The sequence below is a fragment of the Ambystoma mexicanum genome, chromosome 11 (genome assembly GCF_040938575.1).
Source record: "Ambystoma mexicanum isolate Mex_15411 chromosome 11, UKY_AmexF1_1, whole genome shotgun sequence".
In the NCBI taxonomy this organism is placed as follows: domain Eukaryota; kingdom Metazoa; phylum Chordata; class Amphibia; order Caudata; family Ambystomatidae; genus Ambystoma; species Ambystoma mexicanum.
The window spans coordinates 1,197,587,246-1,197,602,015 of record NC_090934.1 but is presented as its reverse complement, the minus strand read 5'-3'; the positions used below and the strand labels follow the sequence as shown (position 1 = coordinate 1,197,602,015).

General features: G+C 42.9%; 1 protein-coding gene across 2 annotated transcripts in view; it reads left to right on the top strand.

The window, feature by feature from the left end:
• Nucleotides 1-313: 313 nt before the first annotated feature.
• Nucleotides 314-14,770, top strand: part of MAN2C1 (mannosidase alpha class 2C member 1) — a 932,858-nt gene continuing 918,401 nt past the window's right edge. Inside the window, exon 1 of one of the 2 annotated variants that reach the window (XM_069624550.1) lies at nt 314-629. In XM_069624550.1, the coding sequence (XP_069480651.1) occupies nt 520-629 (110 nt within the window). In that variant the 5' untranslated portion in view covers nt 314-519. The remainder of the gene's footprint in view (nt 630-14,770) is intronic. The other variant, XM_069624549.1, reaches the window with a different exon arrangement.

Here is a 14,770-nt window from a genome sequence, read left to right as displayed (position 1 = left end):
ACCGGGGAGGTGTGAACGTGTGCCAAGTGGGCGTGGCGGAACTGAGAGAGGAAGAGGCTGCGTGAGCCTGTGTCGGGGACCGGGGAGTAGTGACTTTGTACCGAGTGGGCGTGGCAGAGCGGAGAGCGGAAGTGGCAGTGTCAAGGACCGGGGAGGAGTGAACGTGTGCCAAGTGGGCGTGGCGGAACTGAGAGAGGAAGAGGCTGCGTGAGCCTGTGTCGTGGACCGGGGAGGAGTGACTTTGTACCGAGTGGGCGTGGCCGAGCGGAGAGAGGAAGTGGCAGTGTCAAGGACCGGGGAGGAGTGAACGTGTGCCAAGTGGGCGTGGCCGAGCTGAGAGAGGAGGAGGCTGTGTGATCCAATGACAGGGACCGGGGAGGAGTGAACTTGTGCCGAGTGGGCGTGGCCGAGCTGAGAGGAAGCGGCTGTGTGAGCCAGTCATCACAGAAGAGCGGTGTCAAGGCGGTGGGAGATAAGGAAGTAAGCCCCGGGTTTGGGTTCAGCGGCCAGGCAGGCGGCATGGAGGGTTCCCCGGCTCCTTTGGTTCTGAAGAACCGTCGCACCACCCTAGAAAGAGTGGAAAAGTTCATATCAGAAACGTACTGGACGGACTGCAACCTGCGGGGCAGGTGAGACTCCGATTCAGGGAGGGGGACAATGTAAGAAGAGTCGAAACGTACAATGAATGGTGCATGAGTTGCGGTCAGGGATTGAGTGTAGGACGACGTCTGTGGAAGAGGAAAAACAGTGTAGGACGACGTCTGTGGAAGAGGAAAAATAGAGCGTCGTAAGAGGTACGAAAAGCGAGGGGTGAGCCACAGGCAAGGTAACTGCTCCTGGGAGGAGATTGGTTGCAAGTGGAGCAAAGTCCGAACTAGCCGTTATGGGAGGCGTAACCAAAGGTGATCATCTGAAGAGGTGGCAATGGAATAGGGGGCACGCGCATCCTGCATTGATATTGAGTATCATGAATGAAACTCAAAACAAGGGTAGTTGCAAGGATATTTACTGCCCTCGGTGAAAGGTCATTCTCCTGTCACCATCCCGCCAGATCATGACCATCCTTCTCCAAATGGGTCGGCCCACCCGCCAGACCATGACCATCCTGCTCCAAATGTGTCTCACGTCGTATTGTGCTTGGCCAGGCTACACATACCATATGCTAGACAGTGACATGCCTCATGTTTTTAATTACCTTGTTATAACACTATCAAATTGTTTCCCACTCTTTACATGCAACATCTCTCACACTCGAGCAGGTTCAGAAATAACAAAGGTGCGGGTGCCCCTCTACCAAGAAGGAACAGAGCACAATAACTGGGTAGGTTTCCACTCGGGTGTGTATAAAACAACTTTTTAGCTCACTCTGTAAGAGGAGAAATCCCCATTTGTATATCTGTCTGATCTCACCCAGCACGCAGTTTCTAATGGTACTATTATTGGCAGGAGAATTGCCTAGAGTTTTGGTGCCAGACTGTCCTTGTGGGTGGAACCAAACTGATATGCAAATAAATATTTCTCCTCTGTCAAGCGTGTTGTGAGGTAAAATGTGGTTGTGTGACCTCCTCAGTGGAAATAATTTCGTAGAACAGGTTGTTGGAACCATGCAAGTTCTCTGTGGATAGAGGGTCTCCCGCACTTTTGTAAAGTTCTGAAATAACTCAAAGGAAATTAGAGACCATGATCATATCGGGCAGGATAATAATCAACCAACCAGGCATGCTGTCTCCACAAAGCCTACACACAGTTACTCTCAATATCTGATTTTTAGTCTGATGCAATCTGGCTATGCGTAGTGGCTGACTTGAAAAGTGACGCAAATAGCTGCAGAGTATTTTAAAATATCCATTATTGGCAGTATTAACCTTTTTACCTCTGCTAACAGTGTGGTCTTCTGATTGTCTACTATGATGGTCTCGGGTATGGGACCTATACCCAGAGCATTGCAGCAACTGTCACAATAGTGATTGCCCTTGTCACGCCTCACTTTTAATTCCTTGATGTGGTTGCTAACCATCACAAATTTGACAGGAACTCCCTTGAAGGGCTACAGGACTTCCAGTCTGTTGTGGACAAGAGGTTATGGCATGTAGCACAGTTAATACACCCTAATGCAAAGCAATATATTTCTGGTATGGTAAAACATCTGGCCAAGTTACTTTAAAGGGGAAGTGCGCACAAACATTTTATTGTCCCGAGCGCTCTGGCATGTATTTTTAAGCGTACTGTAATGGACCATAACATTTTTTCCTATGCAGCTTACCTTAGTTTCCCTCACTTTTACACATGCAAAATCAATGGGTTGGGCGCTGCCATCTTGTGCTAATCTTATCCAATGAACCATTGCATTAACTGCAAGGTTGCTCGCAGCAAGAATACAGATCTCCCGCATCTGAAGCTGACATCACTATGCTCCACCTAGTTTCATGACGTTAGGGGGCAGCGTAGCCACACACGTCCAATCATCACCCACGCCATAACGTCACTTAATGCAGAGCCAGGAAGATAAATGCACACATCCTCTCACAGCACGTCCCAAATCGGATTTGAAAACAATACTTTTAAAGAAAACATCATTAGTCTGCAATGTTGCAATTGCTTTTATTTATCAAAGAACGCTCCCAAAACCACTTTAAGTCCACGAAATGAACGATATGTTTTTGCAATAAAAGTTATAGCTAGCGAACATTGCATGTTTTAAATGTTTTTGATTACGTCCTCATGATCCGCTGATTGCGATCCACATCCTGTTGTTGTGTGTTTGTTAAGTTACACCAGCAGAAATTTCAAATGATGCACATGGTGTTCCTTTTGGGAGAAGATGTGGATTTGACGCACTTTCAATCGCAAGGCTTTGGCATCAGCTTTTTGCTACACCATAAACAATGACCGGTTGCTCCTTGTCGCTGGTACCGCCAAAGGGCATATCGATCCCTGTCTGTCGTCCCACACAACGGTAATGCAGAAAGCTCAGTTTAGGCGTATCTGCCATTGTTGATTGAAGAATTCATCCCACGGTAGCTGGAAACTATGGCAGTCGCAGAACCGTACAATATATCTGTGTAGATAACAGAATAAAAATATATTTTAGTAGCCGTTCTTTATCCGACATCCATTTACCCTGTAATTCTGCACCGGATGACACCTAATCATGAATACAAACCACACATAATGAACACACCGCGAGTTACGCACTTGTTTTTTAAAATATGGCGCAGTATAAGTATAATTCAACATAGCACGTTGTGAAATTAATCAAGTCACACTGACGTGTCTTGTCGGGTCCGTTTTATTATTGTGGCACTTTCACAAAATCGAAACCTACCCGTCTCCGACTTGAATCGCTGAAAACAAGCTTCTATTGTTATTTGGCATTGAACGAAAGTCAGCAATCGGTAGGCTAGAAGGACAAGGTGTCGAATACCCACAAAAATAATAACATTTACTATATTGAAAGTGGACATTGGAACATTTAGTTTCAATTTATGCAAACTGTTGTTCGGAGCAGACACTCTGCGTTACACCATGAGAATGAACTCCCAAACATAATGCAAGTTCAACGATACATAATATTTTAGCGATTAAAAACAGCATTTGTGCAAAGAATAACGAATTCCCCCAGGTCTGGCCCACCAGTTGTCGTAAGGTGCTGATGACCTCTCGTGCTCCAGGATCCCATCCTCAAAATTGTTTTCGTGACTTTCTGAACTTCTGGGAGTTCTCTGTTTTGTGATGGTCGTCTTAAATCGGCGGATTGCTATTTTCTTAAGTTGGATGAAAGAGCCTTGGCAATCCAGGCCCACTGTTGTTTCATAGGAGTGGGGGCTGGGCTTTTTCCTTGCTTCCGGGAAATGTAATTTGTAGGTCGTGTACAGCGTTTTTTTCCATTTTTGGCAAGGGACCTCTTTGGAGTCTCCCCAAATCCACTATTTTCGTCAAATGGCACATTTGCAGGTCAATGAATTGTTCAATATGCATACAGCACAAATGCCATTTTTAATCGCTAAAATATTATGTATAGTTGAACTTGCATTATGTTTGGGAGTTCATTCTCATGGTGTAATGCAGAGTGTCTGCTTCGAACAACAGTTCGCATAAATTGAAACTAAATGTTCCAATGTCCACTTTCAATATAGTAAATGTTATCATTTATGTGGGTATTCGACACCTTGTCCTTCTAGCCTACCGATTGCTGACTTTCGTTCAATGCAAATAACAATAGAAGCTTGTTTTCAGTGATTCAAGTCAGAGACGGGTAGGTTTCGATTTTGTGAAAGTGCCACAATAATAAAACGGACCCAACAAGACACGTCAGTGTGACTTGATTAATTTCATCCATTCCCACGAGCATCAGCCTACGACTCGACCATCACTGCATGAAGAAATTAGCCCAGCGGACTAGGGATGTAACGGTATACCGTTAAAGATACCGTGAACCACTTAATTGAACAATAATAACCGTCACATTGTTTATACCGTTTATACCGTTAAGTGTGCTTTTCAATCTGATTTGGAAAGGCTGCAGTAAGCAAGTGCTGCACAGTTTTGGTCTTGCACTGTTGGATGTGCCATCTGCCAAGAAGTTTCAGTTGGAGCAGTTCTTAATGCCATTCCATAAACCACACGTGCCTGACACAAAATCAATATGTTAGCAATAGGAAGAATAGATACAGTGTCAAGAAGGAAAAGGGTTTACTTTGGGTTGGCGGCTTTGGGGTTTATATATTTATAATGGATAATGTTCTCTAAACATATGACAATGGGGGATTTCCCTGGTTCTATCATTAAATTTACATATAATAAGTCACACTGCGAAATTCACTAATCTCTGTGGGTATTCCCTGCTGCCATACCAAAGGGTAACATGTCTGTGATTACTTAACACCTTTTGGCCCGAGCCTAAATTACCACTTAAGAAAAGCAATTCAGTTTGCTTTGCCAGTCGCCACAGGGCCCCCCCCCCTCCTCCTCTCCACACGTGTGTTTGTGTTTGGTGGAAGCAAGGGGTGGCATTTCAGTGGAAAGTATGTTGAAAACCCCAATTCTGTCCCTGGGTGTCTGGTTTTGTTTGTGATGATAAATCTGACAATTTATGACCTTTTAGAAAATATTTGTTAAGGTTAGTCAACTCCACCTGCTATACCGTGATAACCATGATATACCGTCATTTGGCAAGAAGGTTATCGTACCGTCATAAAACTAATACCGTGACACCCCTACAGCGGACCCAGGTGGAATTCGAAATACGCCTGAAAAATAAACAAATTGTTGGCTGGCATTCACCAATGCAGCGCGATCATGAATACTGTCTTACCGATCACTAGTGCGGATTATGACCCTATATGTGATGTCATTCATGATTTTGTGGCCTCTCAAAAGGCAAAAACATTAATTCTGGAGTCTCAACATTCTCGAACAGCAGACACCTTTGCTGATATTTTTTTAATTTGGTACAATTAAACCTTGTTAAATGCTGCAAGCTATCTCTTGGCTTCTTTCCTGAGAGGGTTGTATTCATTATGTAGTGAGCTTAACAGGAGATAGCCTTCAATCGCACGCTGCCTACTATAATTCCTGCATGTGCGTTCATACTATGTATCGCACCTGAGGCAGCCCTGTCTACGTTCATGTGAGACAAGTGACATTGCGTGCCCATACCAAGTAAGTTGCGTTCATGCTCCGACTAGGCCCTGTGCAAATTGGCCGTGTGAGTGCATAGGGTAAGCGATGAGGAACATTAGACACTTTTTCAGAGTCGTTCCCCAACTTTCTAGTGTGGCCCTGAGAAGTGGGTAGCCTTGTGCTCAACATTGTGCACAATCACGCCAGTGAAGCAAAAAGTGGTTCTTCTTCAGAAGGCAATAGCAAGCCAGGAATGGTCCTGGGGGGATGAAGAATTGGTTCCCACTATTCGATTAGGATGTGCCCTTGGCGGCAGATCAGATTTCAAAAGGTGAGAATAGCTGGTGAGCGCTGTTTAACCCAGCCAACATTGAATTCCTTTATGGGATATCCGTGGGTCAAAGGTATCGGTTGTGCCAGCCCGAAACCATCAAGTAATGCAAGGTCTTGATCCATGTAGTGAAATGGAGCCATGGGGTAGATTTTATGTCTGCAAGGACATGTATTTTTACCCCTTTCAATTACCCTTTCATCACACTTATTGTCGACGTGATGCACCGCCACCTCGTACATTTATACAACAGATACCTTGTATTAATTACTTATCGTGTCTGCTACAGGGAGGATGTTGGGACATTTTTTTTTTTATCATTTTACTCGAGCTCTTCGCTCCTCTACCTCCAACACCCTCAGGGTCAGTCCCTTCTCCAAGCAATGAGTTGGTGGTTGATCTTACTTCAGCTGGGGCCTCCCTCTGGAACAACCTCCCTGCCTCTATCATATCATTTCAGTAATACCATGGATAGTAGACCCTATCCGTTGTCCTGTGATGCTCAGCAAGAAATCACATAGTGTAATGAACTGGATAATACATTTTTCTGATACTCATATAATGGGCACGGTATAAACCTATAAATTGTAATCTGGATAACAGTCATTCTAGGGGAGTTGGATCTTGGGGTGTAATATTCAATTACAGTTGCTTTTCGGTTCACAGAGTAGGGGAAGCAATTACTTCAACTTAGTTTTGGATAACAGTTACACTCAAGGTAAGTAAAACCGATATTACAATCTAGTGAAAGGCAGGTGTAACCTACTCGTTGACTCTTTTTATGTCTGTCTAAAACAGACCATGCAAAGCAAAACCCAGTGTTACACCATATGAATGACCCAAAGTTGTCGGCAAAACCTAAGGCAGGCTTTATCTTCACAGGCTAACAGCATGTCAGGGGAAGCAAAACCCAGTTATACAATTATTCTTACAGGAATAATGAAATCAAAACATTACTTTTATGGAAGAGGCACAACCAATTCATAGGTGAGCAAAATAACCTTATATATACTTTCAAGAATAGCATAACATTTCAAAGGTAACTAAACTTGTATATACTTAGCAGAAAGGTGGGAGCATGATTTCATATGATGTGAGGACAGTTTGAATCCTCTAGTCAAGTCTTGGTGGGACTTTCACGTCATTTGAATTGTTCAACAAATTACTCCCACCTGCCATTAATGGTAACTTTGTCCGTGTATCTCTCATTTCGCCGAGGTGTTTGAAAAAATAATACATTACCATAGCAAAGCGTTCTGGAAGTTATGGGGTTGACACAGGTAAGGCGATTTATCATTGATATGAAAATCTTACCCACCATAGGCCATCAACGCCATTGCCATGCACTGCATGTGTGGATGTGGTTTGGGCCTAGCAGAGGGTTTGACAGACACCAAGCCTCAGTGTACCTTTGACTGATGGCAAATATCCATTTGCATATCAGTATTTCTGCCACCCAAATCGGCAGTGCAGCAGCGATGTGCTAGGGCAATTCTAAAATGTAGCACCAATAGCAACAACAGACTTGTGTCTTATCGATTGAGGACCAGTAATATACACGAAGGGAAGGTAAAAGATATACATTAATGAATAATACACCCAATTAAATCTGCATAATTAAATAGAAAGAAACCATCAAGTACTCAAAACAAAAAAGGTCCGAAGAGGTTACAGCTGTACCGGGGGCTAGAGAAACATCAGTCGCGGGAGGGACATACAATTTGGGGAGACTCCAAAGAGGTCCCTTGCCAAAAATGGAAAAAAAACGCTGTACACAACCTACAAATTACATTTCCCGGAAGCAAGGAAAAAGCCCAGCCCCCACTCCTATGAAACAACAGTGGGCCTGGATTGCCAAGGCTCTTTCATCCAACTTAAGAAAATAGCAATCCGCCGACTTAAGACGACCATCACAAAACAGAGAACTCCCAGAAGTTCAGAAAGTCACAAACAATTTTGAGGATGGGATCCTGGAACACGAGAGGTCATCAGCACCTTACGACAACTGGCGGGCCAGACCTGGGGGAATTCGATATTCTTTGCCTGAAGGAAACCTCACTGGTCGAAACACCCACACTCGACGGCTACATCCTAGAAATCTCTCCTGCCCAGTAAGGGTTAAAGGGGCGTCCATAGTCAGGCCTTCTATCCACCGTCCGCTCAGGAAGCGGCATCAACTCTAAGAGACCCTCACTGCGACTTCTTCCCAGCTTGCAATATTGTTAAACTGGGAACACCTTAACATGCAATCAGGAAAAAAGGCTCACATTCCGATAGTTATTATCAACACTTATTGGAACCTGCAAGCCATCACAAATAGAAACTTTTTACTGCTGATGGAACAAACAATTGATGAGGCCTACGTTGAGCAACAAGTGTCGCACATAATCATCTGTGGCGACCTAAATGCGACGTGCAACAACTCCACCATCACTGGTGAAAAGACAAAGTCCGCTTCAGAGGAGCGTGGGGACCTCTGGCTAGAACTAATAGACTCCAGGCACTTTTCTAACATCGACCAGTCATTCCAACAACCAAATCGTATCCCAACGTGGGAAAGAGACAAAACATCAGCAAAAATCGACTACATTTTTATATCGCGTGCAATGCTGCCGCTAATAACCTCGTTTGAGGTGAAGAAGACAAAACCTAGTGATCACAATTTCTTGACAACAACGTGGGCATCTTCGTCATTTCGGAAACCAGTGGCCACGGCACAAATTGAAAGTAACAGCCATGGAAATTGACTTCGACTGAGTGCAAGGATTATTGAGGATCTAACGAGAACATACAGAAAGCTGCCTGAAGCCAAGGGAAAGACGAAAAATCCTCTAACAATTAACTACCAACCGCTGCTCACAGTATATAATGTTGCAGCGAAGAAGCCAAACCACCCATCACACCTGAAAAAACACAACTTTGACAAAACATTGGTGGATAAGAGACTCGTGCTACGACAAATCAAGAGATTGGCATGGCATCTAAATTCAACTCAAAGATCTACAGAACAATGCTTCACGAAACAAAGAAATATAAGTCCTGGCTTAAAGACTACCGCATAAGACTCTACCAACAGGGCTCAGAAGCTGTGCTAAAGCAGGTGAGTGGCCATAACTCCTGCGAATTTTGGACACGGATTAGATCTACAGAAACTGAAACTGAAGGAGCCCTTACAAATAGTATGGGCGAAGCCACCTAGGTGAACTGCTTTAAAATGTTAATCCATTCACCACCTTGTACCTCTTCTTTACTGAAAGGCGACTGCACCTTTTGTAAGACCTATCCAACAGCGACAACACCAAAGAAGTCATACGCAATTTAAAAACATCAAGAGCACAAATATCGACTTAAAGAACCACCCGGTCGAGTGGGCAAATTTCATCATTCTGATATTCAAAAGGTGCAAGGACTCGAAGTCCATTCCGTCATCATGGACATCATCGGTGGTAGTCCCCATCTTCAAGAAAGGTAACAAAGAGGACCCTAGAAACTACAGCCCGATTGCATTACTTGATGCAATCTGGAAGATATTCGGCTCATTACTACTTTCAAGGTTCCAAACGTGGGCCAAGTCTTCGCCAAGTGCCGACCCTTTTCAAGCGGGTTTTAAGAAAAACCTTGGTCACTCGGTCAACATTGTGCTCCTCTGCAAAATCACAGAGCAAAATCACAGAGGGTAGACATAGGGTTTTCCTTGCGTTCATCGATCTGGCGCAAGCTTTTGATCAGGTTGATCGAGAGAGACTATGGACCAAATTTTCAGCTTGGAACTGTCCCCAGGCGATTCTTGACCTGATAAGAGCTCTACACTCTGACACTAAAATGAGTCCATCTAAATCAACAGGGCTGGTTATCGGAAGAAACTCCGACCACAAGAGGCGTCAAACAAGGTTGTCCCTTGGCTCTGGCACTTTTCATTGCATACCTTGGAGACTATAAAGAAACAAAAGCAAGTGTCAGGCTATTTCCACCAAAAATCGGACAACTGCTAGTTTTCCGACTGCTGTACACAAACGATATGATTCTCCTAGACCACACAGCAATCGGTTTGCAAAGACAACTTGACAACCTTTCAGAGTACATACGTCTGAACAACTTGGAAATAAACAAGGAGAAAACAAAGGTCATGCTACTAGAAAAATCAAGTAAGCAAAAGGAAAATCTAAGGTGGTACCTTGAGGGCTCTCAGATTGGGGAAAGTCCATGAATTGAAGTACCTAGAAGTCACGCTAGACAGTTCTAGATCTGAAAACAGAATGCAGCGAGCCCTGTGGGGAAAAAACACAGAAACGTACATCTGAAACCCGAGCGGTGGACAAAAAATGTGCCCGCATTTCCATCCTACCAGCAATAAAGTTCTACAGAGCAAAGTTTGTCCCGTCACTAAATATGGAGCAGATGGGATGCCAAACATCCCCAAAGATACATGGCCGAAACTAGAAGGCTACTTCTGGCGAACGGTACTAAATTTACCAAAGTCTACTCTCATATCATCCATCAGACGGGAGCTAAGTCTACTCTCGTTGAATGCCTCGATCGAGTTTAGTAGCATGCTGCTCTTCAGGAATTCTGATGCCGGAAAGCCCTGCGATGTAAAACTTGATAAATAATAAGATGGAAGGAGGGCGTTGTAAAATGCTGACTAAATGGGCAAATGAAAAGAAGATCCAGCTGGCATCGATCCAATGCACTGAAGACCGGATTTACAACCCGCAAAGGATTAAAAGGAAGATGGAAGAGCGCAACTGTATCGGTACCCAAGAACTTGCAGAGAAAAGCAAACTGACTAGCTTTTTTGTAGTCGGAGGCAGATGACTAAACGAGACCCAGGTATTTATCAAGAAATTTCCAAACAAAGTGCTCAGACACATTTTCTTGAGAGCTCGTCTTAATCTTCTGGCTATGAACGAAATCAGGGCTGTAAGAGATCTTTCCAACTCTAATATATGCAGACTCTGCAAAGACCATACGCAGATCGAGACTATAAAACATTTACTCTTGTCTTGTCCAGAAACTCAACCACTGAGAAATGTATATCTAAAGCCATTAACCTCGCCATTTCTGTTATGCGAGGAAGATCTTTGGTGTGCCCGTCTGATCAGCGGTGAGAAGACCACATGGACAATTGCGGCTTCAAAAATTCTTCAAAACGCATTGGGAAAAATCGAGAAATGCAATACTTCACCATAATACAAGACCTCTCGTTACACTTACAGAGAATGATTGACGTCTACCACTCGTGTTCCTTTGTCACTTGGCGCTATTGAAGACGTAAAGATTAAAGAACGCACAATATCTTTCTTGTAAAAATCAATAGTTGTTTCAAACAAGTAAATAAATAAAATACTTTTTATAGCATTGAAATTGAGTGTAATAGCATTCGATTGTTTATGTACAATGTACAAACATTGGGGAACATATCAAAAATGTTATTGTGAGCAGATTATGAAGACAGCAACAAATCATTTTAAATATGGAAGTCAACCTTTCAACAAGTTCAGTTTTAGGTGGACAATGCTTATTTGCAATGTATTGTGGCATTGTATGTGTCCTAGGAACAAAGTAGGGACCGATTCCATGAGTATGCATGGCCAACACATTCAATGTCAAATCTTTCACAAATTCAAATTCCATTTCCTGGTATATTGGCTTGGCCACCCATTGTTTGCCTCGTTTTGTTCAGGCCATGAGGTAACGAAGCATCCTGAAGTTTCCTGCAATTTTCGCTTGTTCCCTCCCAAAGTTCTCGTTGTGCGCAAGTACAGCTTGTCTTGTTCTGGCCTCCATACCGTCTATGCCGAAATGCAACATTTTGGGTCTGTACTTTAGGCAAATATTATGGAACACCTCCAAATCTCCGGTATGACAGAATTATTTGAGTCCCTTTAGGTCTCTTGAACGCGTTTTATCGTACACAATCTTCTCAAGTGCTTTGTGTGGAGGGGAACATGGCACCAACCACTTCTTCTTGCGTTCCTGCTCCTTCCAAAAAGGTCCATGTGCACATTCGTGAAAATATTGGTTTTCTGTCCATGAGTGTACGTTAGAACATTGGTGCATCACTGAACTCCATTTCTCAAGTAGAATTTCTACAGATCCATCACAAGTTTTGGAGCTCCACCAAAGATGGTTGCTGATAGACTGACACCACTTTAAAATGTTTTCTGAACCCTTTTTTTACCAGTAGCTGTAATTTTCTTATGAACTGATTTGATAACGTGCCATGAATCAAATTGATGTCGAATGTGTGGAAACCGCTCTCCCATGGCCTTGGCTATTGAAACATGCATGTCAGTGGTTATCAGTTCTATTTGCATTCCCCCGGAATGAAGATGTTCGACGGATTTGATGAAACCATGTTTCTCCATGGCCACAGAAGATGTACGTTTTTACACATGCATGATCTCTGAACTCACCATTTTTTTTACTTTCCATGTCTTGAATGTGGTATGTGCAGTGCTTTGTGAAAAATCCAGGACTGTCACACTGTCCGTCGCCAGCTAGCCTGAAACGTTTGCCACAGAATGTACTTTCGATTGACATCTGTTCAATTTTCCAGGCTTGACTAATAGCGGGTAATAAGAATTCCCTTTGATATTTGTAGTACTGGATTTTAGCAAGGAGCTCAACTCCCACAAACTGACAAACTGGAAAACTTTCTGAAAGTCGACCCGCTGAAAAGTAAAGCTGCTGAACATAGTAGATTTCCAGCAGGCACTTTGCCCAGCATCAGTTGAGCGGACCATGAAAATGTAGAATGGAGGTGGACATGGCTGGCTCGGATTTTCAGGTTAGTGTCTTGTAATACACGAGACACATTCACCAATGGCTCCCCGCATATGTTCCCCCTCAATGTATGGACACATTTCAGCATCTGTACAATCTCTAGCAGGCAACTGTCGAATACAATGTATTTTTACTCCTTTAATAGCAATCGTCCGGCATGAATGTGTTTTGTGACTCAACTGTGGTGGACAAATCGCCCATAGTAGGCAAACTAAAGTCGAGAACTTTAGCAAGTTCCTTGGTCAATTGGGTTGAAGCTTCAGTCTCTGTTAGTTCAGGTTGTGATATTTGCACATGAATTGGAGAAACAGTTAACATAAAATGTTTCTTGGGTGGAAAATCTTTAGAGGGTGTAGATTGTGTCAAGTGGTCTGCAAGGAATTGCAATGCATCTTCATTGTATTCAGTTTCATCTTGTCGAGTTGTCACATGGTAGCAAAGGTCCATGGAAACTTTGTACGGTTAGCCGTTGAGATTCCATTGAGTTTCCGGCCACTGGACATGAGCATCACAAGTCTGCTTATTGTCTGGACCACACTGTGCCCCAAATAGTAGTTGCTCCATTGTGAAATCTGTTTGGCAAGCGACATGTTTGTTGTCTGAGACTTTATACTTCTCTACCTTCTGGGCCTCTAAGAGATGTATAGAAAAACATGCTCAATATATAACTCACATACAGCAGATACCATTTTAAAAACAAAAACATTATATGAATAATACATCAGCCTAAAAATGTCTACAAAACAAACGTTTGTTCTTTACCCTTGTTTTCTAATTTTTCTTCAAAACCGTGGGCTTCTCTTTGCCCACCATAGCATCAAGCTGAAAAAAACTGCGTTTTATATGGTTTAAATCAAGCAAATTTCATTTCCACGCAAACAAACATATGTACATATATACAAACACAGATGACTTGAAAACATTACAACATAAAAATGTATTCCAAATGCAATGTGGTGTCCAATGCTATTCAATATTAGGTTATGTTCACCTCTGGTCCATGTTCCTCCTCTTCTAATTCCACACCTTGGGTACATTCCTTGAATAGAATATTCACAAAAAAAAGAAAATGTCAATCGTACTGGATATTAAAATCTTTCATCGCACAGAGCACTTAATCTCAAAGTAGTATGAAATGATTAAGAAGCCTATACTATAAGGTTTGTTGTCGCAACACTAAGAACATTCGTATGAACATACCCTCGCAAGCAGTGTACGTCATTTAGTCATAAAATACATTTAAGATTTCACCTGATAACCTTCCGAGATGACACATGTAATTGATCTGAGATCACTGTGCAAAACATACTGTTTGTAATGTCGCCCTCAAAAGATTTTTAATATATTCTACATTAGGGAGGAAGTGTAACGTTCGAACCGATATCAGAAAAGTTTGGAACGCTGCACGGTTACATGCATTTCAGTCTCAAATAATATCCTTTGTAGGATTTACTTTCATTCTTGCAAGGGAACTGTAAGTATGCATACCTCATACTCTAGACCTGTTGCAAAGGAGGAAGTGATTGTAGTCAGACTCAGCAAACTCCACCCCGACTACACTTCCATAGTGATGGATGGCACCCCTATCACCATATCCCATAAAGTCAAAACACTAGAGTTCACCTCGACTCCAGTCTCAATATGAATAACCACATCAGCGCGCTCGCCTCATCCACGGCATATACAGCCAAACTCATTACACTAAGCAGGCCTCTCTTTTCAGCGGAAAACTGCCTGACACTCGCCAGAGCCCTGATCCTAACAAAGATAGACTACTGCAATGTTCTACTATTAGGAACCTCAAAAAGAAATATAAATAAACTTCAACTCCTCCAAAACAAAGCCCTTAGAGCAGCACAGGGCATCAACAGAAGAGAGCATAGTTCCCACCATAGAAGAGAGGCTCACTGGTTTTCAGTACACGCGAGAATTCTCCTCAAAACTCTCACCATCACCCATAAATGCATCTCTGACAATGCCCCTATCTATCTCAGTCTCAGCATTTCTCTCAAAAATATAACCAGAACACTC